The sequence below is a fragment of the Tyto alba genome, unplaced genomic scaffold (assembly GCF_018691265.1).
Source record: "Tyto alba isolate M040663 unplaced genomic scaffold, T.alba_DEE_v4.0 Super-Scaffold_28, whole genome shotgun sequence".
NCBI lineage: Eukaryota > Metazoa > Chordata > Aves > Strigiformes > Tytonidae > Tyto > Tyto alba.
Genome location: NW_024881302.1, coordinates 12,679,613 through 12,704,780, shown reverse-complemented (window position 1 = coordinate 12,704,780; position 25,168 = coordinate 12,679,613). Strand labels below are relative to the sequence as shown.

The 25,168-nt window shown below is 35.4% G+C and overlaps 1 protein-coding gene across 5 annotated transcripts in view; it reads left to right on the top strand.

The window, feature by feature from the left end:
• The window catches only part of CLEC16A (C-type lectin domain containing 16A), a 77,921-nt gene that overhangs the window by 42,161 nt on the left and 10,592 nt on the right, over positions 1-25,168 (top strand). For all 5 annotated transcript variants that reach the window (XM_042798498.1, XM_042798494.1, XM_042798495.1 and 2 more), the window contains 5 exons: positions 31-151; positions 12,231-12,382; positions 13,099-13,303; positions 14,695-14,865; positions 24,018-24,161. In XM_042798498.1, the coding sequence (XP_042654432.1) occupies positions 31-151; positions 12,231-12,382; positions 13,099-13,303; positions 14,695-14,865; positions 24,018-24,161 (793 nt within the window). The remainder of the gene's footprint in view (positions 1-30; positions 152-12,230; positions 12,383-13,098; positions 13,304-14,694; positions 14,866-24,017; positions 24,162-25,168) is intronic.

Here is a 25,168-nt window from a genome sequence, read left to right as displayed (position 1 = left end):
TTTAATATTCTTTTTTTTTAATTTCCCAAGGCAATCAGAGTTTTCTTCATGCTCCGTTCATTATCACTGCACTTGCGAAATGAGCCAGAAACTCAGTTACCACTAACAAGGGAGGAAGATCTGATAAAAACAGATGATGTTCTTGACTTGAGTAAGTAGTCTCAATTTTCCAAATAGTCTGACATTGAAAAATTGGTGGCTTTATTTTTTTTAAAGTTTACATACCCCAAATAGTTATCTTGTTTGTGCAAATGACTACCAAGAATTATTGCATTAAGTTTGTCTTCTACTGGATTGGGAACACTCCTTGTGGATTTTTTTTTTTTTTTTTTTTTTAAGAGACTGTTAATAAATATTTCAGGGTTTAAATATTAGCAAATGAAGGAATCGGAGTCCTTCATCTGGTTTCCTGGTATGTTAGTTTACTAAATGGACTGATCCTAGGAGGATTTTCTTCCGTTTTATTTTCACCTATTCAAAATGCACTTTAACCATTCATGAACTTCAAGAGACTGGAGGTAATTACTCCCAACAGCTACACTGTGCTGTTTTACTGATACTAGTGTTTGGTTGTCATCATGTCCCCCTCCTGCCCTGGAGTTATTTTTCTTCACATTTCTTCTGTCATTTTAAAGTTGGTATATGGAAGCTTTTATTCCCGCAGTTGGAACAGGATACTGAGCTGTTCCCAAGGGGAATCAGTCGGTAATTTCCAGAATGACCTTATGTTCAGTAGTACTTATGAGTAAAGGCACAGTACCTTCTTTCTGCAGTATCATAGAATACTACTGCACTCTCCATACTGAAGAAATAAAAAAATGAGAGGGAATAGAATCATGAAGTATGCTGTTTGTCTGCAAATTCAATATACCTGTGTTCGTTTAACATTAAAATATACATCTTTGGATGACCTTCTGTGTTACTAAACATTACACCTTCTAGAGTAACTCTGGTCTAAATCATAAAGTTTTAGTTTTACTGTCTTCAGCAGTGACATTGCTTAAGAAGCAGTAACTTGTCATGTTTTAACTTAATCTTACTATAGTGTGAAATGTTTACTTTTTGTTTAAAGGTTTAAAATATGTAGAGAAGTGTGCTTTTAGGCTAGAATTGAAAAGGAAGTGCTTGATAATATAAATACTATTAATTCAATTTCTTGCAGTCAAGAACAATTTGACATTGGAGTTAGCTGATAAGTAGTTAACTTGTGTTTAGGCAGTTGTCTTATTAAGAACTTGCAGGTACCATTTGTAAACTTTAGAGGGCATGGGATTGCTAAATTAGAGTGTGTGTATTTGCTAGGGTTTTAGTTTTTGATTGTTCTTTTTCTTACAAAAGGAGGAAAAAAAGCTTTGTGTTTCAGATGTTAGTTTTTTTGATTCTCTATGTTTAAATGCTTGTTGATATTATTCCAACTAAAAATACATTTGCCCTAGTTGCCTTAGTAGGTGTTATCGGATTATGTCCAGTGTCGCAGAGACCTTTTTGTGTATTAAGTCCATCAAGAATATTAATTATCTGAGTGAAGGGAAAACACTGAAATCAAGTGAACTAAGCAAAAGTGTTGTGATATTAGAGCTGCTGTGGAGTAGCTTAATGGATGAAATCTAGATTAAACCTTAAACAAATAAATAAATTATATTTCAAAAGTAATAAAAAATCATTAATTGTAATTTTTAGAAGATCTATTTGTCTGCAGTAATGAAAATGTGTGGAATGAGCTTAATGCAAACTTATCACTTTTGGTCATTCACGAAAAACTTTCCCAAAGAGAATGAACAGCACAAGATGTTGTTGCTTACATTATGTAACTATTAGTTGTCAGGTAAAAAATGATGTCCAGAATTTAGTTACTTGATAATCCTTGCTAAAGGATTAGTAATACAGAATTAACTCAGTTTCCTGTTTCAAATGAATTGAGTATTTTTTGTAATGTTGGCACTTTTCCAGAGTGTGAAACGAATTAATGAATCAGCTTCTACTGGGAAAAAAAAAAAGTGTTTTTCTTAAATTAACTGGAAATATGATTGTGAAGTAGTTCTTGTTAGTTTTTTAAGAACATACTGAACAAAAGGTAGATCTGATTGAAATACTGTTTCCGAATGTTATTTGTTGTTCTTCCCCCCCCCAAAAAAAAACCAACCAAACAAACAAACAAACCCACAAAACAAAACCCAACAAACACGTTTTGTCCTTCCTTATCTTTTAGTCTAGAGAAATGCTGATTACTCTCATTACAAAATTTAGTTGACTGCACCACAGATACTGTGCAGTTCATTGCAGGTGTGTTTTTATCTGCGACTTTTAATTTCTAGGGCAGTTGCTTTTACAGAATACAAGTGATCCTTTTCTTGGAACATGTAGTTTAGACCATAGATTATTAATACTTCACTCTGTTATGTATAATTCTTTGTAATTTTTATTACATGTCAATAATGCCAGATTAATTGCTGAAGTAGTGGTTCATGCTCTGTGTATTTAATGGTGTCCAAGGTTGTTTACTTCTTCCAGTGTGGGGTGCTGGATATATATGGTTAAAAGAGTCTATATATAGAAAGGATGTAAAAAATCCAAATCAAAACAAAAAAAGAAACAAAGGAAAAAAACCCACACAAACAAACAAACAAAAACAACAAAAAAACTATTAACCTGAAAATTATCTGTTTTGATTTGAGGAAAGTGTTCTAAAATTTAAAGATGTAATGCCTACTGTAAAAGTTTTTTGGTTTGGTTTTTTTTTTTTTTTTTTTAAGTTGTATTAAATTAAAATTGTACTGTTGATTTAGGACACCATCCTTTTAGATTTAAACTCATTTGCTGCTTTAAGGCATATTATAGTCCTTAACTCTACAGTCATTAATTTAAAATACAAATTTATACTGACCAATGTGAACTAAGGCAACGGTGGTACTGAACTGCTGGTCATGTGGTACTAGTATTATGTGCATGATGCTAGTATTTGTTAGTATGTATATACATTCATATGTGTTTGCACACGTGTGTATACAAGTAGAGAAGAAGAATAGGTTCCATTGCCCTACCTACTGAACCTAGGTGTTGGTGCTCTAGAGATGGTTATATAAGAAGAAATATAGTAGTAATTTTTTTATTTTTAAATAAAAATTTTAATTAAGAATTAAGATCACTGCTTTTTTTTTTCCAATTGGGTGTTAACTACCAGATGAGTTTTCAGTACGACATAAATCAGTAGACAGAAGGATCAATACAGGGCTAACGCATGCATTTGTCCATTCATCCATTTCGAATGTGTTTACATTCTGTGGACAGATGGAAGGCTGCTATAGATTACATCAGAGTTAAACCTGAACCTTTTGCAGATATGTTTTGGTAGCTCTGGGTACTTTCCTGAGATACTGTTTAGTAAGCATCTAGTGCAGATAATAGACTTTATAAACATCATGAATTGCCGTAAGACCTGTTACACACTTACAGAATAGATACAACTGTAATACTCTTCAAGTGTGTTGTTACATATTTAAGTTTAGATACAGAGTATCTACACAATGATGTCAGTTCTGTGCCTCAGTGTATTCATTGCTTTCTGATCTTTTCACAGAAGGTTTTAGACTTTATTTTGGGACCACAGTATGTCATTACAGCCATAGATTTTTTCCAAAGCATCACTCTTTCCATATATTTCATATTATTTCCAGATGCTTCTCATCCTGTTGCTGGATACTACTGGCTTCATTTTCTTTACTCCCCCCAAACAGGTATTTGCAGACAGTGATAAGAGGTTTTATCATAAGACATACAAATTTTTCTTATATATCTTCCAAGGAGTATAACTTACCTTTTGAGTCCTTATCCAGTTCAGTTTATTTGGATAAGTAGCATTTAATTTGAACATAAACTGCCTAGGCAAATGAAAGCTTCCCTCTGTAGTTTAGTAAGAGATTTCACTGTGGGTAGATAACACTAACATTTTTAGCTTTTAATTTTTATGAATATTTTAAAATAACAATTTGAAGACTATGTTAAATATGTTAACAGAGATTTTTGTTTAGTTTTCTTTCCAAAGTACTGATGTTTGGGGTTTGTCTATCTCATTCCTAAATATGTTGTCGTATTTGGCAAAAAGAGAGTAAGCCAAAATGTAGTGCAGGTGTATGACCAGAGGCAAGTCCTCTAATTTCAACCAAATGTACTTCATGGGAACAGCCAGGTGGGTGTTTGATTTGTTGCATTCTTCATGCAGATGTTTCTGCATAGTCTTTCAGTTGCTTAGTCTGTGAAGGATAGTGCAGTATAACAGACTGATTTCCAGTCTCCTGATTTCCTAAATAATGACAGTTCTGTGAGTGAAATACCAGGATTTTCCAAGCTTAACAGATGCCTTGGGGTTTTTAGAGTGTACAATTGCTAAGCTCTCTTCAGAGGTGAATGAGTGACATTTACTTCTCACTTTAGAAGTGAGGTATTGGCTTAAAAAGACATTATTTCAGAGCAAGACAAGCCTTCTTTCCCTGATAGAAATTTAACTGTTCCAGGTTACTCTTCTGTTATGAAGACCGGTATGTCAAACAAGGTCTTTGCCATTCCTCATGCTTCTGTATATACTTCCTCTCAGAAAAGTTTTCTCCCCAACTGTTTTTCTGATTTGCTCTCTGGACTATCATATTCAGGAATTCACTACAGATTCTGTCCAGCTGAGAGATTTGGCAAGTGTGATTTCTCTGGCACAGAGCCTTTCCCTCTGGTGTTGGAGTACAGTAACAGTAAAACAACATAATCAGTCCGGTGCTTCTCCAGTTCAATGTTGTCTTCCCTCAGACACAGAAGTTTATTTATATGCAGCTTAATAAACAATATAGTTCAATTTTTTTCCTCCCCCTAGTGTCACAGCTAAAGGATTTCTGTAAGGTGTTTGGCTTTTGTCATTGCTTTCCTACTGGCAAAGCAAACATGAGTGAATTGGATTTATTGATTTGAAAACTAATCTGTCTGAACTTTTTGCCAATATTAAAATCAAGATACTCATTACAAGCTGAAAATAAAGCTTTTATCAGTTCTCATTTTCTGCAGAATCATGTGGGTTTTAGATAAATTGAAATGACAGCTTATTTTCCTGTATACTTCTCTATTATTTTTATAGTGCATTTGGGAGACCAGAATACCTTTTAAAAGGCATCTATTTAAATGCTTTTTTACATGTGCACGCACACACACATATAGGAGAGAATTACATGTGCACTTATGTTTAAAAAAAGATGCAATTTGATCAAAAATAGCCAGTCATTTTAGGTTTACAATTTGCAGAAGAGAATATCGTATCTGGTTTTGTCTTTCTGCATCACTGCAGGTGCTAATAAACACTAGTCTTGAGCATTTTCCAGATGGTCACAAAACACTGAGATGAATGTGAAGGTTTCATGATATTCTGTCAACTAAACTTTTTCACTAGCCTACACAAGTAAGTTGGTGAGTATTAGCACACATGCATGGTATAAGAAAATGCCAAACGTTCAGTATACTTGAACCTTTATAAGTGTCTCAGAGGAAATCCCATCTTTTGTAAGAAATTCCGGTAGATACTCTTAAATGCCAACATCCACTTGTCCCTGAATATCACCAGGAGGCAAGGTTTTTTCTGGACTTAGTGGCATAACTCATCTGTTGTGTATACAGTGTTCAAATCCTTTATTTCTCCACATTACCATTGATTATAATGTGGAAGAGCTTAATTGGACCGTTTTGCTTGTTTGGTAATAGTTAATTGTTTAATGTTTTACTTGTGACAGTGATATTTTCTCTGTTAGATTTAAAAAATCTTTCAAACCAGTCCTTATAAAATACACCTGTCTGGTAGGAGCAAATTCTAGATTTGTATGTAACAACTTGGTATCTGTGACAATCTTGAGACAATTCAAGCAAATGATGCTACAATACAGAGTTCCTCTGCCTGGCAATTAGTAGTCTTGTTTACAGAATAAATTTTAGGTGCAAGTGTGCTTCTGCTTGGTTGCAGTATTCTCTGTGTGATTAGCATTTATAATATGTTGTCCCTTATTTTCAGTTATTTAGAGGTGTACAGAAATAAATCTTCAGAGGAAAAAAATTACCAAGAACAGTAATAGGGAAAAGATGTGCTCTCAAAATTCTGTGATGGCTACTAGAGTAAATGTTACTTTTGTAAATGTATTTGTTAGATACTTTCTTCCACTAGATTTTTGTTTGAGTATACTCAAGCCCAGTCTGATTTATTTTTTCCCCCCACACACTTGGTGATGATTGTACATAGTTTCTGCCAACAAGAGGTTTTAAACTGATTTTTAAAAGACAAATTTTTCACATTTTTTATCTCACAAGGTGGGTGGGGAGGGAGGAAATCCCAAACCTTCTTTACCATGACTTATCCTTTGATTTAGATTTTGAAATGTGTGACCTCAGTGTCTTCTCAATTTATCTTGCCTTCTCAATTCATGAGTACACAGTGCTGTATTTTCCCCTCTTTCCAAGGTCATCTTAAACCTCTTAGCCTTTTTCATGAGCCTTCCTTTTTGTTCAGTAAATCTTGACATAGTCTTTTTCGTTTATAAAGTCTTTGGCATTAAAACTGTCTTGAGGCCTATTTCTTTGACTGAATCAGCTGGTGAGAAATTCAACAAAGAATTCTTCTTTTAAAGTGTTTAGTATTTCTTGCAGGAACAGAGATTTCAAGTAATTCTTAGCAGTTACTCCTGCTCTTTTCTGCTATTCCTCCTGGGAACAGTGCTCCCCTGCACAAAGGTGGTGGCATCCTGTCCTGACCAAGAGGAAGGGCTAAGATGTGAACTGAGATTTTGACTTTTTACTGGACAAAAGAGAGATAGGAGACATAGTGAGAAAGTAATTCTGAGCCTCTCTGAAAGAGGGCTGTTTATTGTGAAAAATAACAAGAGTAATTAATGTTAAACTTTTCAACAACATGGTTGAAATGTAGGTTGTCAGAAACCTTTTGGGTAGAAAGTATGGTGCAGGTAATTGTTCACAGGATTTACATAAAGTTTGAAATGGATTTGTAAGCTCTGAGTATATTTGGGGAATATGTTGTAGTTCTGTCAAGGATCATATATTCCTCTATAAACTATTTCATCAAAGTGCAGAACTTTTAACTCTGAAGTTCTCTGCAATTAAAGACTGTCATAGTAAGTATAAAGCAGAATATCATACCAAATGGGCTACATGCTATTGAGAAAAGTCCTTTATGTAAAGTGGGATGTGGTGCATTAATTTTCTGCAGCCTAATGCTTCTCTTGGGCTGCCAGCTGTGCACACAAAGTGCTAAAAGTTTTCTCTAAGAGCTTTTAATGTCTGCAGATGATTTCTAGAATTGTGATGACTGTAAATTCATTAACGATCAAGCCCTGAGGCAGGTCAGGTACATTTAGCCCACCTCCTAAAGTAGCTGTTATCTTCATGAAGACTTCATATAATACAGTCTTTCTGGGCAAATATTTGCCTGTGTTCATGCGATATTTTCACCTAATTTAAATCTTCTTTGCTGCAAGCAGCTGAAGTCTTTGAACTCTCCTTCCTAGGCTGTATTTCTTAACAGTTGTATATTTCTTGGAGAAAGTCCAGAGAAATCTTGGAGGTGCAGTGTCTAAGCTGGTTACAAGCTTCATTTTGCATGAGGAAAATTTAAGTACTGCTGTTAATTTCAGAAACGACACTGTACAGTTTTGCAACAGTGTCACATCAGTGAGCCAATTGGTCTGTGGTTCACTTTAATCCCCAGATCAAATTTTAGTAGTGCTGAAGTTTACTGGGCTTGAAATTCGTTCATCTAAATGTGGTTGGGTATCTAACTGTTGCATAGCATAGCTATAAGTATTCTCAGATCAGTTCACTGGAAATGTGTTTAACCGCACTTTCTCTTCTGTTTTTGTCATAAGGGATGACTGCAGCTTGTGACCCTTTAGCAGCTGTGAACTAGAAACAGTCATGTAAATGGGGTACATACAGTTGTATAAACTCAAAAGATTCCTGTAACAGTAGCCTAATAAATGAGTAATTCTCCTTTCTGTTCTTTGATAAACTTTTACAGTAATACTTTATGTTTTTGTCAGATTCAAATAAAAACTTTCTGCTCTGGAAAACAACTTCTGCCCTTCGAGTTCTTTACCTTAAGTACTACATTTTTGTAGTGAGGCAGTTGCATTTGTACAGCAGTAATTCAAAGTATTCTAATCTGCTTGCTGTTGCGGTAAAAACAGTATAAATACTGTGCAAAACCAAGTATTTGAGAACTTCACAACTCTGTTTGGTCTCCTGGCCTTTTTGTTCAGAATCTCACAACAGATTATCTGCAAAATTCAGCAACCTCTCCTTATGTATTTGGAGGGGTCCAAATCCTGTTACTTTGGTCTTGAGAAGAATAGGACTGTTCCAGGAATTTGTATCGACTGAAATAAATATGGATGGACCAGCTGGATTAAAGAATGAAAGAGGCAATAAATAAAGGGTCTCAAGAAGTAACTAGACATGTTCCAGAATCCTCTTTTGAAACACGTCTGTAATTGTTGAAAGCCTTAAGGGGTCATTAACACTGATAATACTTTATGCTTTTTACTGAAACAGCTTCAAAGAAGGTATCAGCCATAAGAATTTATGCACTACAGAGGATAGGCCATGTAGTAAGCTCATTCTTGTTTAGTCATACCAACTGTTTTGAGAATTAATTCCTCTCAGTTAATAGCTATATTGATAGGGATTTTCTTGTTTTATTCTGTTTCTGTGGCTTGGAAAAAAACATTGCATATGTCCAGTTCATTACGTACGACTTCCCTGAAGCTAATTCTGTTTAGACCAGAGTATATTCCTAGAAAAATGTTAGTTCTTTATAGAAACTTTGTCCTGTGAAGGAGCAGACTACCAGTTATATAGTTTCATGAGTCAATTATTTTCACCATGGAACTGCTGCCATTCGTAGGTTTTGTCTATTAGCCTTGGTCCTGTATTAAATTTCTTAGCTTTTTGTAGTATTCATGTATGGATTAAAGACTTCCTGTCTCCCAGATGTTCTTTAAATAAGTTAGTTGAATTATTAAGCTTTTTGGTCTTAAAGGTATTTTTAATTTTCATGTCAGTTTTTGTGGTGGTGATCTTTCAGGTTACTTTCAGCCTGCTTCTTTAAAACTGTGTACTTCAGCTGGCACAGTGTTACAGTAAGACACCAGTGTAAAGCAGAGACATTACCATTACCCCACTGTGTACATTCAGAGATCATGTCTGCCAGTTTATTGTAGAAATACATTCACTTTATTATCAACTGTAATTTCAAGTCTTTCAGAGAAGTTAACTCCTGGCTACAATCATTCCTACTAGAAGACATACATTTTTCATTCCCTGATGTGTATAACATTACACATTTCAAAACAATCAAATAGTTTTAGGTGTTTTATGCCTAAATTCACAGGCCAGTTCAGTATAAATGACACCTGCATTATTCTTGTTTTCCCATGACTTAGAAACATTGACAATAACTTCAAACTTTCCAGTTATAAACAGAAAGGGGGAATAATTTAGGTATTAGAAAGTAATTTCTGGAGGGGTGTATTAGATCTATACCTCTGTTACCACTTGTAGGTGTGTATGTATAAAATACATATGAATACAAATACACTTCTGGATCAGAAATTTAGATTGAGTTTTTGATGCATTTAATATCTATCATTAACTCTTACTGTTTTAGAATATTACTAGAATGTCATTGGTACAATAATACTGGAGTAGGGTTCTGGTGACTAAACATAGCCTACATTTGCCATTTTAGATCTCCTGTGATTTTTCTGCCTGGCGTCGCAGCTTCTTCTCTAAAAATAAATAAATCTCTCATAGGCTTCTACAGTAATATTTGCCAATCCTGTATGGATTTCTTGAGCCTTCTAGGGCATATGAGAAAGTAATATCAGTCAATCCTCAGGCAGCGGAAACACATCCTGTATGTATTACAGAAAAGTAGCAGTGTTGTATTTATTGACTAAACTTGTTACCTCAGATTTCAAAAGCTCACTCTAAATTCACCCTGGATTAGCACTAATTATCCTCTTTTAATTGTATTAGGGTTCCATATTTCTTCCCTTTCTCTCCTACCACCCAATCAATTTTGAATGGATCTTGCTGGTAAAAGGTAATTGGTAGAATTATAGAAATGTTAGTTGGAAGGGACCTCTCCATGGTGGTGTGTAGGGTTTTGGGGGGGAAGAGGAGGTTGGTGTTGGGAGGAGTGTTTGTTTTGGTTTTTTGAAACTTGAAAACCTTTGGTGATAGAAATTCCATAACCCTTCTGGGTTTCTAACCTGCGGTGCTGTGTGAAATATGGTGTTAACTACTTGTTTAGATGTTTAGATAAGTACATTTAAGTTTTATTGTCTCATATAACCTGCAGCCTTATGCCTATCCATTTAGCTAATTCTTCCAGGTTTTTTTTTAGAGTTGGTTTTTCTTTTCCATGGGAAACTAAAGAGATGACAAACAAGTAATCATATATTTTTTCCATTGTTTTTATTCAGATACTGAACACAGAGTTGAACTTTAGCAGGATTGTTTTTAATGCAATGTGTAAAAAATGTGAAAAATGCTACAGCTGTGTTTCAGGTGCAAGTGCACATAAAACCAGTGTTCAGTATGGAGATACTGCTATAAGTATTAGAGATGCATTGAATTCGGTGTGTCAGAATATCTCCCTTCAGAGAAATATTTAAAATCTGAATGAAAGGGCAGCCTTTTTGAAAGATACTTACCTTACTGTAAATGATACCATTTATCAAATTGATTTCAGTATATAGACACACATGTCTAAAAATATAGCATCCTTAAAAATAGTATGTGTATATGGAGTAGGAGGGGGAAAAAAAGCCTCGTGCATCTTAACAGCAATTGATGCCAATAGCATTGGACCCTCATTTTAGGAAAGGCTATTTGAGTAAATAACTCTAAACTGCTGAGTCTATAAATGCCTTAGCAATGCTAAGGAATGAGAGTGCTAACAAGAATGAGTGTGTTGAAAAAGAATGGATAAGAGAGAAACAAAATATGGAACTTGTTGCTCTCAAGTTGGATGGTTTCTGTCCTAAAAAACAAACAAACAAAAAAAAAATCAAACAAACCAAAACAAACAAAAAAATCAACACTACTGCAGGCAATAATTAAAATGCTACAACTTAGCTGGCTAAATCCATCAAATGGTGTGGAATATCATCTAGAATTGCAAAGATCATGAACTCGGTAGGACAGCATTTATGGTCGTAGAATCTTTTACTTGCCATAAGTTGTACTAGATGAGTGAGAGGAGAGACCTGTGTGTATTAAATATGTGAATGAAAGTATGAATTCAACATAAAGGGAAAAACAACTCTAAGTTTAGCAAAGGTCTACTATGAGGTGTCAGTGCCAGTTTATGGGGCACGCAGTAGACTTCAGCTGGTGTAAAAAAGGTGATTTAATCACTTTTTAAGAATGATGGGTTTTAACTGGAACAGGTACAACGAGAAGGTGCAGGAGGATCAGGGAATGGTATATTTACTTCTTGAGATCTGTATTTTGGAGCTTGTTTGAGAGGGTCCTAGAGTAATGGGTAAGAGAGGATATGTTTAGTCAATATAAATGAATAAAATGGGTGGGTAAAGGAGAAAAAAAGTCACTTCATTTAACAGATATTGCCAAAAACCAAATGTAATTTACCTGGAGAGTCCACATAGTCTTGAAGTTGAAAGGCTTCCAACAGTCAGCATAGTCATGTTTCAGACCTGTAGAAATATAACTTGTGTCAGAATGGAGCCTAAGTTTATCATGAGGCAGATGTAATTGTTTGCAGTGGTGTAGGACTGTATCTGTGGTCTTTTGAGACTTCTGCTTAGTGAGAGAAAACACTGCTGACATTTCACCCATGAAATTAAGTGACCTTTTATATTAAAAGGTAATGAAGAGATAGTAAGAGAAAGCAGGGTGCATATAATACATGTCTTATATATAACTTGTAAGATATATGAACCACTGTTGTTAAAATATATCCTGCCCTTTCTGTATAAATATCGTAGGTAAATGCAAAATATATATGTACCAAAAAAAAAATCCAACCCACCTTGAATAACTTTAAGCATGTGTTGTAAAAGTGATTACACTTTTATATATAAACATTTTATGTTACATAAAACAACCAAACCCCAGATTCCTTAACTTCAGTAGCTATGTAACTTTTTTTCTTCCTTTCTTTTTTCCTTCAGATAACAGTGATCTCATTGCTTGTACAGTAATAACAAAGGATGGGGGTCAAGTTCAAAGATTTCTGGCTGTGGATATTTACCAGATGAGTTTGGTTGAGCCAGATGTTGCCAGACTTGGATGGGGAGTAGTTAAGTTTGCAGGCCTTTTGCAGGTAAAAAGTTTTAATCTCTGTGATTACTTTCTCAGCTGAAAATCTACATTTGTGTTGGATAAACAGTAACACCGATATTACTTTAAATATTTAAGCTCTGTACCACGCTTACTTGTTACTTCTCTTACTAGTTTTTTTCATAGTTCCTGCCTTTTAAAATAGTTGTGGTATTCTGAAGAAGTTTACCTAGCAAACTAGAGGCATACTTGAAAATGAGGTAACTTCTCCAGTATATATTGGGCTGTGTTTATTTGAACACTGAAATCATATACAATTAGGGTTGAGTCCCAAGCACTTTGCTTAAGTGGCCCAGTAATGAACTCTCCCAGAGTTCTGATCTTCCTACATCAATAAGGAAGGTGACACGTTGTAACTTCAAAAAGATCTGTGCTTATCTAATTGATTTCAAAAGCTTTAAGAAGTTTCTCTCATTTATGTCTCTTTATTGCCTTATTCAACACTGTTTATATTTCCAGAAAAATTGATATGCTCAAAAACATAATTGGATTTTAAACTGACTTAATCTCTGTGAGTACCAATTTCTGAAGAACTAAATCCAAGGTTGTACAACTGGCATAGTCCTTAAAAAAAACAGAAACTGTTTTTTTAGGAGCTTTATTGGAGCGTTCAAAGGGTTTTCTTTTAATGTTGAGATTTAATCCATAGTGTAAAAGTGTTAAATTTTCATTAGCTGCTTGCCTTCTGTTTCTTTTTAGGATATGCAGGTGACGGGAGTAGAGGATGACAGTAGAGCTCTGAACATAATCATTCACAAGCCTGCCTCAAGTCCTCATTCCAAGCCCTTCCCTATCCTTCAAGCTACATTTATCTTTTCTGATCACATTCGCTGCATTATTGCAAAACAACGTCTTGCAAAAGGCCGTATCCAAGCTCGACGGATGAAAATGCAGAGAATAGCAGGTGAATGGTTATTTTGAAGTGATTTTGAGAAACAAGACTTGTATGTCATATCGGGTAACTCTGTAACATAAGGATGTGTTAGAAAAATCGGAGAAGTGGTATGCCGCAGAAAACTGTAAACCAGCGTCTAGTTTCCAAGCAGTAGATTTTATTGGAGTAAAATATGTGTGTTCCTATCTAATGATAGACATATCAAAGATCAAAAAGAAGGAATCCTGTCTTGTTACCACTAGCTGCCAACCATTTCACAAACCTCAGCATTTCTCTTTAAACATTATTCACAATTCAAATGCCCTACTTGAAAAGCAAATCTTCTACTGCCTTAGGACAAAAATTGGAGTTCAGCTTGCCTGAGTCTTGAGTTGGATGGTGTCCTGATGATGTTGATGATAATGCTTAATGCTTGGATATGGTGATGATGAGCAATCCAAAATCTTTAGTGGACTATCAGCAGCTAGATTTCTGTGTTTGGAGGAATTGCATGCAAAGAGATGGAAAGAGTTAATTTGAATAAATAGGAAAAAATGATTAAAATATTACTTGAATATTAAGTGAGTGAAAATTAAATTGAAGCTTACCAGTAAACTGAAATAATTGGTGAGTATAAAAAATGAAACTGAAATACAGGAAGGACAATAGGTTGGCAAGTGAAAAAGGACACCAACTATCTCAGTTACTTGGATTGTCCAAGAGCATAATGAAATAATCAGTTGTGAAAAACAGAGTCATATCTGGTATTAAAATTATTGAGTTGTCCGGAGAATTATTTTGATTATAGATTCTTTAAGATTATTTTAGTGTCTTATGGTTCTGTAGGAAGCTAACTAAAGAGTTTTATGCTTTGAGTTTACAAAATAGACATGTCATACTTCTGTGGTTTGCTTCATGTTAAAAAGAACTCAAAATGAGTTTGAGGTTAATATAGATCTATTTTGGTACTAAAATTTTACATTGAATGGTAATGCAAAGACATTTTTTTGCCAGTTTAAAGCAGATTGTCTCTTTAAATGGCTTTCTGCAATGTTCAGTTATAACTAATTAATGTCTTAATTTGTGCAGGAAAACACAGAAGGTTTTGTGATTTTTTTAAATAACTTCTATGGCTTGTTTAATGCAAGGGGATTACTGTAATCCTTTTTTTCTTCTACAGTGTATTCTGAGGCTTCCTTAGTGTGAATGTGGTGTGAACAGCACTGGTAAAAATGGTTGCCAGAAATGTTGTCTCTCTTCTTTTCCAATGCAATTGTAACCATCATTAAGAGTTAAATGAAGGCAAGTTATGTTAAACAATCCAGTTTAGTCTTCAGATCTTGAGGAAACTATCAATTTTATTCTCACCTACTCTTACGTATTTTTGAGTAACAAAAATTATCAATTGTGATTAAACATAGCTCTCCTGGATCTTCCTGTTCAGCCTTCAACTGAAGTTGTTATGGGTTTTGGACACAGCTCTGCAGCTACAGCCCAACACCTTCCATTTAGATTTTATGATCAGTCACGACGTGGTAGCAGTGATCCTACGGTGCAACGCTCTGTTTTTGCATCTGTTGACAAAGTTCCAGGTAAGATTACCATTCGTTATCAAGCAGTTTTTGCTTTGTGATTTGTATCTGCAAAAGCTGAACTGTAATTTCTGTAAGTAATTAAAAGCTTACTGTGATATGTTTCCGAACACACAACTGCAGGATGAGACATATGGAAGAATTTCCTCCTAGAGAAACAATATCTGTGTGTGCATGCCAGGTATGTTGTGAGCAATACATCCATGGCAGTTTCTCCAAATACACTGAAAGTATCTTAACACTTTGCCTTCCTTTACAAACTGAGTTAGTTCAAGTTTTGCATATCCACTATGCAACACATCTGCAGTTCTGTCTCTCATAGCTGGGATACTGTGCACTACTTCGTTTACCTTAGAGCTAGAAAGACAGAAAAGGGCCACAGCTACTCTTAAAAAACTAGCTTGGAATTGGGAGCAAAGGAATAACTAAATCAATGAGCCTTTTGCTCTTTTGTCTGCCTATTGTCTATTTCACAAGCTGACTTCTCTACAGAGTTTTTTGTCCAGATGGTGAGCTTTTCTCCTTTTGAATTGAGTCATTTCAAAGTTGAATCTCATACTGCTTGAAAGTACTTAATTTTGCTGTATTATACAAAAAGATGCAATCTTGTTACAGATAGCTGCCAGTCATTTCACAAAAGTCAGCGTTTCTCTTTAAATGTGATTCAGTGATTCAAAATCCAAACACCTTACTTAGAAAGTAGATGTTATACTGCCTTAGGGGCTAAATTGGAGCTCAGCTTGCCTGAGTCCTGAGTCTGGGCAACAGAAATCATAAAAGCATTTATATTACTGGTCAGGTTTTTCAAAAGACAAGTGTATGTTGAACGATGGGAATGTAGTTCCTTATTTGACATGACTTCCATGGAAAAGGTGTGGTTGAAAAGATGCCAGCGTGACTGTTTCAGAGTCAGTCTTCATAAAGAAGAGTGTGTTTGTGTTCATAACAAGTGACTTCTAAGTTTTGGGCGGGGTGGGAGATACTGGGGGTGGTACAACATGGTAGTTTGTCCAAACAACCACATACTGACTTTGAATTCCAGGAAATGGAGAATTCCACTGTACGCACATGCAAATCCAGAAGAAAAAGTATTTTGAAGCTTTTATTTGATACCAATTATGAGAAACCAGGCGCAGAACGTGAAAAAGCCTCTTACTTCTCCCCATATCTTAAGTAATGAATGAATGAGGTTCATTCATTCATTAATAGTTCCGAGTGATTTTCATAGGAAGCTATCTGTGTTTATCCCTTAATCATTCTTGGAGTGATTTTTTTCTTTAAGAGAAAGATTTTGTGCCTTTTAAAAAAAATGTATTGAACAAGTTGCAGTTAAATTACTAGCTTCATGTATTCATTTCTTAATGCTACATCTTTTAAGTGGTGTTTGAGTTCTGCAAAGCTCATATGATCTGTTAATTTGTACTTGTGAGAAACAAGTTGTGCTTTCCCATGTTTTCACCTGTGCTTGGTGATGGTGTTTTTTGTTGATTTAAAGGAGAGCTATGTTTTTAGCAATATTTTTAGAAGGCTAATCACTTTTTTTAATAGGACCATGTTATCTGTCAGTGCTGTACATGCATGTCGTGGTTTGAGCCTGGTCAGCAACCAACCACCGCAGCTGGTCACCCTCCCTTCCCCCTCCCCACCTGGGAATGGGGGAGGGAATTAGAGGGGTGAAGGGAGACTCGCACTCGCAGGCTGAGATAAGAACAGTTTAATAATGACAATAAAGTGAGAACAATGACAATGGGGGGGGGGGGGAAGAAATATATAAACAGGCAATGTACAACGTAATTGCTCACCACCCGCTGACCAATACCCAGCCCGTTCCCGGCCAGCGACCCCGAGATACCAAGATCCCCCAGTCGCAATCCCGGAAGCGAGAGAGCCCCTTCCCAACCACCCCTCCTCTATACAGTGAGCATGACGTTCCATGATATGGAATATTTCACTGGCCAGTTAGGGTCAGGTGCTGTGGCCGTGCTCCCTCCCTGCTCCCTGTGCCCTTGCGCACGGGCAGGACATGGGGAGTCGGAGAGTCCTTGAAGTCTCGGTAGCAGCTGAAAACACCAGTGTGCTATCAGCATTCTTCTCATACCAAACCCAAAGCTAAATCCAAAACACAGCACTCATCTAGTCCCTAGAAAGGAGTATTAACTCTATTTCAGTCCAAACCAGGATAATGCAGCATGATTTTGCCAAACATGATAAGGATACAAATATTTTCAGCCCTCCTGCAAATGTCACTCTGGAGAATTTTAGTACAGCTATTGAGTCAGTTCCCTAATCCCTCTTCTCAATGAATTTAAAGTTTTCAAGAACACTTATATCAGTCTAGTCTGGTTCAGTTTCTATCATAGTGCATACATAAAGCTGTACATATTTCACTAGAGAGCATGCAGTTACCTTATTGTAGTCAAACTGTGCTTCACATTGCTTTATTGTCTTATGGTCCAAAGTTAAAATCTGTTTAGAAAGCATTTCTTGATATCTGGGGGGAAGAGGGTGCGGGTTGTCATAGCTTAAAACCAGATTTTGTGCAAGACAGGTGAAAGGTGACAAGTATATACAGACCAAGTTTCATAACATCCCTGTTAATACTCTTTATAAAGTACAGGTTATGCAAATACAGTGAGGTGATGTAATCATCCTAAATGACTGGCTTCATAAACTGGGCAATTCTTATCAGAGAACAGAAGCAGAATCCTTCACTTGATCCATTTTATCATCATGAAGTCATGACCATGAATATACTTTAGGGTCTATTTTAGGTTAATTGCCTCTGCCAGAATGTTATAGCATTTTAGGGATAGTTTAGCTGGCTGTACTGTTCACCATCTTATATATTAGTTATGTATTCATATGATGTTTTTGAAGCACTCTGTGTAAATAATTACATTGTTTTCAAATAAATTAGCAGATTTAGTAGGTGTCCTGTGAATGTAGGTCTTATATTGAAAGGAAATAAATAATCACTTCCTCTCTGAGGAAACTCAAATATTAGTTTCAAATAAGAGCTATATACTGAGATTTATATCCCCAGTGTGTCTTAAGGGAAATCTTAATGATTTCCTGCAAAACATACATCTAAATATTTTAATAGATGTGGTTACTTTCCTACTGAGAAAATTTATTTTGGAAAGCAAAATGAATCAATAGATCTTTCTTGCTACTTTCTCCATTGTTAGTATGTTAGTGTATGATGATGATTATAAGATTTTCGGGGGAAAAGTTGGAAAAAACCTTCTTGTTTAATATTAGCCATTGCAAGCAAAGTATAGCCATCTTAATTTTAAAATCCAAAGGGAAAAAAAATGGTCTTTTATAGCTTTGTAAGCCTTTAAATGAAAAAGAAAATGTAGGCGAGAATTCTGTATAAAGTTTGTATCATTTCTTGGGGTTAGGAAACCTAGAGAAAGCTCAAGAATTGTTTAAGCAGTGTTTAAGATAGTTCAGATTTCTGTGAAGGAAATTTAGTTTTGTCAAATATTAACTCTAAAAGCATATTATATTCTATAAAAAAATTGTGCCCTTTTAACGTGTCACTGCAGGTAGGCATAAAATCATAGATTTTTTTAAAATTAATAATATGAATGCATTATTGAAATGTGTATAACCTTTTGTAATTTAATTGCTTTCTCTGTTCCACAGTAAGAAAACAGATGCTTTTGATCAAAGAGCTAATGACAGGCTTGACGTTCGCAGCTGATGAGCATCTGCGTTTGTTACTGATTCTTTGAGATGAGATTGCTCAGCAGATCTGAATGTCATATACAAATTGTGTTGGAACTGCACTGTGGGACTCTGATCAACCCTTTCATGTTCATCATCAAACATAGCTACTGTAGGATCATCAGATTGGGATACTTTACCTCAGTAGTACCAAGTTACTTTAAGTGTGAGATGGTTGAAGTGTCCCATGCTCCATAATTCTAGAATACAGTTGCTTTTATAGCCTATAAGTATATTCAAAGTATTTTTTAATTCCTCTATTCTATGCTAGAATATTGGAGGACAACTGGTAACTCAGTTTATCACCTGTTTTTTTCTAATTAATATTCTTTGAACCTTTCCAAACTTTAATATGTAGTTATGGCTGCTGCTTTTAAAGACCCAACTCTGCTGCCTTTTTTATACCTATTCATATTGCCTGGTCATCAGAATTGTGGGGTATGAACTAGATGCTAATCTTCCTGTCATCATCAGAATGATGTAGAACTAAACCATTTCTGAGCAGAGATATTCTAGCCAAAGTGCCTAGTTAAGGTAGTTTGACAGCACTAAGATGACCCAAGATACAATTACACTTGATTTATGTAATTGAATTACTACTCGTGTGCAAGAAATGAAAGATACCATTGAAACTGAGTTAAATATGCAAGACTGCTAGTTAGACTTCTTTTTTAATAAGAAACAGGTTTCAGAACAATCTTTGACTGTTACCATTTGGGGAGTTTACTGTTTACAGGAATTGTTTTCAGTAAAAAAACAGCACTTCAAAATAGCATATTCTGTGACAGAATTCTGAAGTCTTCTGTTTTAGTGCTTTAGCTCTCCCCATGCCAGTTGAACTAAAGTAACTATTCTAATTTCTTTCAACTTGTAAAAAGGACTCCTCTAGTTGATGTAAAAAAATGTAGCATACTTTAATATTAGAGTTCCTTTGTGCGATAAAGGACAGTCAAAATAAATGTTGCCTCAACAAAGTATCGCTCATAATAAGGATGTGCTGGCAAGGTGTAAGGAGTATCAGTCATGGCAAAGAATTAAGTCCCTTGATGACTGGACTTGAAACTAGTCTGCTGAGTATACTAAATTCATGAGGAGAACTGAATAAAGCCACAGTCATCATATAATGGCATTACATGGCAATTGTGGAGACTAAAAATGTCAGCTAATCCATTTTTTAATGCTGGTTGAAGTTGCAGCAGCTACCGGCAACAGAGCTCCAAGTGACCAATTTGTTTTGTTCATGCTTCTACAAAAAATGCAAAACATTTTTTGTATTAAAACAGTTAGTTATTCTTTGATTTTTATGAGGTTGTAACAGAGTTTCTTAAATTTAAAGAATCTCTACAAGTTGAAACTTTGAACAACTGCACTAGGTTTTCTGAGGCAGAATATTTATTATATTGCAGAATATGTATATATGTAATAATGTATAGAATATTGCAGAATATATATTCTGCAAAGATGCAGAATAATTAGTGAAAGAAATAATTTTCAGACTATAAAGGGTTTTTTCATTCATACTCCCAAAAAAGCTCAAGTTCAGCACTGCCTTGATTTGACTAGGGACCAACATGTGGAAAGACGAGAATTTTGTGTGAGATAACTATACTTAGAAAAACAGAATAGAAGGGAATCAGAATACAGAAGGAAGACATTGGGGTAATGAAGGTATGGTTTAAAATGAGAAAATTTCTGCTTTCTTGGCCAAGGTTTTATTTCTACTTCTCAGGCTTTATTTTAGTTTTGGTCCTGCTTGTCCTGTTCTCTGCAACCACTCCCCCCTCCCCTTCTCACCCTCAGATTTTATTCTTAGGAGATCTTATAGCTCAGGACATCTTGCACATGAAATCATTTATAAGACAATAGGAGGGCTTTCTCCAATTGAGGTGAAAGATTTGTATTCATTGCTTAAGGAAAAGTTCTTTTAAAGAAAAGCTAAGAAGCTATTTCAGGTTTTGGCATGAAATTTTGCTTCTGTTATGTAAAACGTGACAAAAGGATAACGGATATATATTTTATGAAAGAAACACAGCCTTATGAAACACTGTAATTATGGAAATAAGATCTTCTCCAAGAAGCTGGGAAGGTACATCTTTATAGTAATACCTTTACTTAGTCTTAAATAGAAATTTATGTTGAAGAAGAATCATAACTACTGGAAAGGAAGTATTTGTGTTTGTAACTAACCTCTATCACAACTTGAGAGTCATAAAGTAGTAACAAAGTCACCGCCAGAACCTTTGGAGTGTTATTATACTTCCATAGCCATGATTAGTTCTGCTCACCTTTTCTTTGCATGTATTTCTTGAAGGAGTTTCCTGATTAGAGTATTTGTTCTTGGTCAGTAGTTTCCCAGTTATAGCATTTTGAATGATTTAGACTTTCTCTCCTAAACTACCTTCCTGTAGCACACTTAAAATCCTTCCTCTGCAGTTGTATTGGGAGAGGAAATACTTTAAGATTGCAAGCAAATGCTTCAATGTAAGGACTGGAATCCATGAGTGCTGTTCTGCAGAACCTTTAGTCAGGCAATCTTGCTGAAGCTGACCAGCTTTTCCTATGATAGTCACAGTAGGCATTCTTTACTTTTTCTATGATTTTTACTATTTTGGTGAGGATGGAAGACTTCTCCCTTGAAGTGCAAACCTTTAGTGGATATAGAATGCCTTGGATGGTCACAACTTCTTCCAGAACTGGAAGGGAAACAAAATATCTTGATGTAAGCACTTCTGTACCAGTGGCTTTAGTAACTGTTCCAAAACCAAGTTTGATTTACTTTAACTGATGGCTTTGCCCAACTTCTGTGGTCACAAGTCCATTGATTATTCCTTGTTTCCCATCTTAACTGGTATTTCAAACTATGAAGTATATATAAGAAACCTAATGCATATTTGCTATATTAAGAACTATATCAGTGGCCCTGAATGCTTTAGAAGTCTCATGTTTGAGGTAGTTTAGTTTTGTGGTTAACTTTTTGCAGACTATCAGGCGTCACTGTGTATAACCTCAGTTTAAATGATTGTAGATCAATCAGTTTGGTTTCTGAAATTAAATATATGGGTTTATTTACATTTATGGAATAATTAGCTGCTTACCAAACTATTTTGTTTTTAACTAAAATAGATGTCTCCTGCCATGGTGGTTATTTAATTCTTTCAAGTGGTGTTCATTTTGGGCATAATGAATTGTAACTTAAGATAAAAGCTTGGTAAAAGTGGCATTCACCCATCTAAACCTATGATGCAAGTACTACAGCAATTCGGGTAGCATTGTGTTCTCTGCAAATGATTTTCAATCTAGTTCTTGAGTATAAGCATGGGAGATAGAGGCTAAGATGTGTGTCTGCAGATTAAGTCAGATCATTAACAGGACTGATGTTTGTTAGCTTTTTTCTGTGTCTGTCTTTCTTCATCCATTCTGGTTTTTTGTCTTGCAACAAAACCTGTCAGTATGTGTTGCTGTGAACAGCATTTTCCTGACTTGTCATGTCTGTGTTTTAAAGCTTTCATATGTTTCTTGTAACAAGCCCATTTAAAATGAGTTTTGACTGGCTGCCTGCTGCACGGCACCAGCAAATTCCCCGTGTAGAAGATTCTCTGAGTGAATCATGCATCCAGTGCCATGGGAGATTCTCCATATAAAAGAATAAAGATTTGTGTGGTGTGCTTGCTTTCATACCAAATATTCAGATACTTTCCTTTCCAGAGGTCACTATGCAGTGAAGGCAACAAGTAGTATATTGTTAGGTGTTTCATAGTGCACATCGTGGCTACTTCCAATAATTCAGGGGACTGCCAATTAAAAGTAAACTTTTTGCATTAATACTTTCTCATGGGAGAGGGAGGAGGGCTGCAGAAGCAGCTGAGTTGTGTCATCACCAGACATACAGCCCATACTGAATATGCTTCTTTTGCTGTAAGAAGTGCTTTAACTTCTGAAAAGCTGCTTGCTATCAAAACCTGAAGAGATGACTAAAAGCTTCTAAGTACTAGGAGGAATGTCTGCCAAAGGAAAGTCTTACTAATAAAATTGAGGAATTACTATAGACATGTTGTGAGAAAAGTTACGGAGAACCATGTGAGGGTTGTCATTTTCTAAAGAAAGTAAGAAATCCAGGAAGTATGAACAGTGCAGGGGTAGCTTCCTTCATTGGACTTGTGTGGGAAAAGCAGTTCATGAATTTTTCTTTCAGAGCATGTTGTAAATTCTAGCAGGTAAGTATGTAGCATTCTAATGGTGGAGTGCTACTATGCTAGTAGATGCTAGAGTTTTAAGGTTGTGATTCTTTTGTATTTTTGTAAATACTGATGTGGTTCAAGATCAAATCACTGACTTATGTAAAAACAAAACTATGAAAACTGTAAATTAAAAATTCAGCTGAAAATTCAGAGCAAAGAGGGAAAACAACTGCTGATTGAAAGATACAGTGAAGAGCCACTTTACTGGTTTTAATCTCATGGGAGGTGTCCTGACTTGTTCTAACAGTCCGATCACAAGTGAGTTAGCAGGTTATCCCAAAGCAGGGATGGGATATACGTATGGGGATCAAGAGAGTGTGTGAAAATAATTTCCGAAGTTTTTCAGAGCTGGAGTATTTTCACTGCAAGTCTTGGTATGTGTTTTGTGCAAAAGCAAATTTGTTGTAAAGCCTGGACCTTTGTTGCGAAGCCTGGTGTCACTGAACACTTTTTTTCTGATAATCTGACAGAGGGTTGATGCAAGAGTTAAGTGCTCTGACTTTCTTGATCTGAAGTCTGAGCTTACTTGCTTTTGTCCCAGCAGTGATAAACTTACTTTGTTGTTAAATGAAAATATAAACTTTGAGCAAGTCTTCACAATCACTGGAAAACACAAGATGTTTTAAACAACAAACAAAAATGTATTTGTCAGATATAATAGAACATGACTACTTTAACAAAGTTTTTTAAGTTTTTCTTAAGATGCTTTTGAAACACCAAGTGTGGGTTTTTTTGTTTGGTTTCTTTTGCTCCATATTCCAGCTTCTCTTCTCAAATATAAACTACATTCTTACAAGACTGATGTTGTAAAGTGTTCTAAATTTTCCAAAGATACTCTTGTATTTCTGTTTATGTTGAAGTGAAATAATGGTCAAATGTTAAAAACTGAAGAGTTCGGACATGTTTTGACTGCTTTTACAAGCTCTAAGTGTTAAGATGTTTTGCATCCCTTTACCTGTACTTTCTTGTTCATTGATCAGCACTTGTAGCATGTTTTCAGTAAGATGCATTCAGATTTCAGACTTCAGGATGAATGTGAAAAAGGATATGTCCTCTGGGTCACTATATGAAATTAGCACCACTTTGATGCAATATTTGCTCTTACCCTTTCTCAATTTGTTTGTGTAGTTTACTCTTCCAAGCTTTTTATTAGCTCATAAACTTAATTGTCCTGTTTTGCAGGCTTTGCTGTAGCCCAGTGTATAAATCAGCACAATCCATCACCACTCTCATCTCCATCACCTTCCAGTGGCAGTGGGAGTACAGGACGCTGCGATTCTGTGACTGCAAGCTCAACATCTACTCCTGCTGCACAGAGCCCTTCAGGTATTAAATAATGATTTTTCAGCCTAGGCACTAAGGGATGTAGTGTAGTTTATTGTAATCTAAAATTAAATTACTATGTTATTGGATTAAAAACAGTAAAGCTTTATGGTTTTAGAGCACTTGATCATTCATCTAAACCAGTTAAAGTAAGTTGTGGTGCAAATTTTAATGATCAGTTCAGCTTTCTAGAACTCTAATAAATACTTGGCATCTTTCAGCAGTGATTTTAAGTACTGGTGAAATAATGTCCGGCTTGTCTGACTTGTCTTCTAGCGTATACAATTTAAAATGTTCCTGGTTTTTGTTGTTTTGAAGTTTGTGGGGTTTTTCTAAACCAAAGTATTGCTTTGCATAAATCTGTAATGTAAACTGTTAGTCTTTGACCATAGTGGATAAGTTGATCTCCACATGAAGCATCTTTTTTTGAACTGGGTGACACTTGCTTTTGTATGTTTATCTAATACTCATGTTAATTTGTAACAATAGGCCAAATAAGAAATATTTGAAAATATTCAGGATGCTAATATTGTAAAGCTTTTGTAATAACACTCTTCTGACTGAACGCCACCACATTTGAGGAGGCTGTTTCATTGGTGCAGAAGAAGCTGCCATATAAATAGACAGACAGTATAACTTTCACAAATGTGGCTACAATGTGTTTGTGTTGGTCAGTTTATTTAGTGGGTAGGTATGTTTATACTGAGACTTCTTGTTAGAATGTCTTCATTCCTTTCTTTTTTGTGTAGTATTTGCAATGGTGTTTGTTCTCTTGTAATGGTGTTTGTTCTGAGTGCGAATTATGTGTGAGGTAAAGCCTCAAGCTGGAGACTAAACAAGAAGTAAAACCTGAAGGGTGCATACTGAAATGCTTTCATTATAGAGCTGACCTACTCTACCTCATTTTGTTTATAAAACAATAAAGGTAGCTTGGTTCTCAAGAGCTTTTCAAATAGCCCCCCTCATTTTAACAGTCACTTCCAATATCCATCACTCCTTGAAACAGTTGT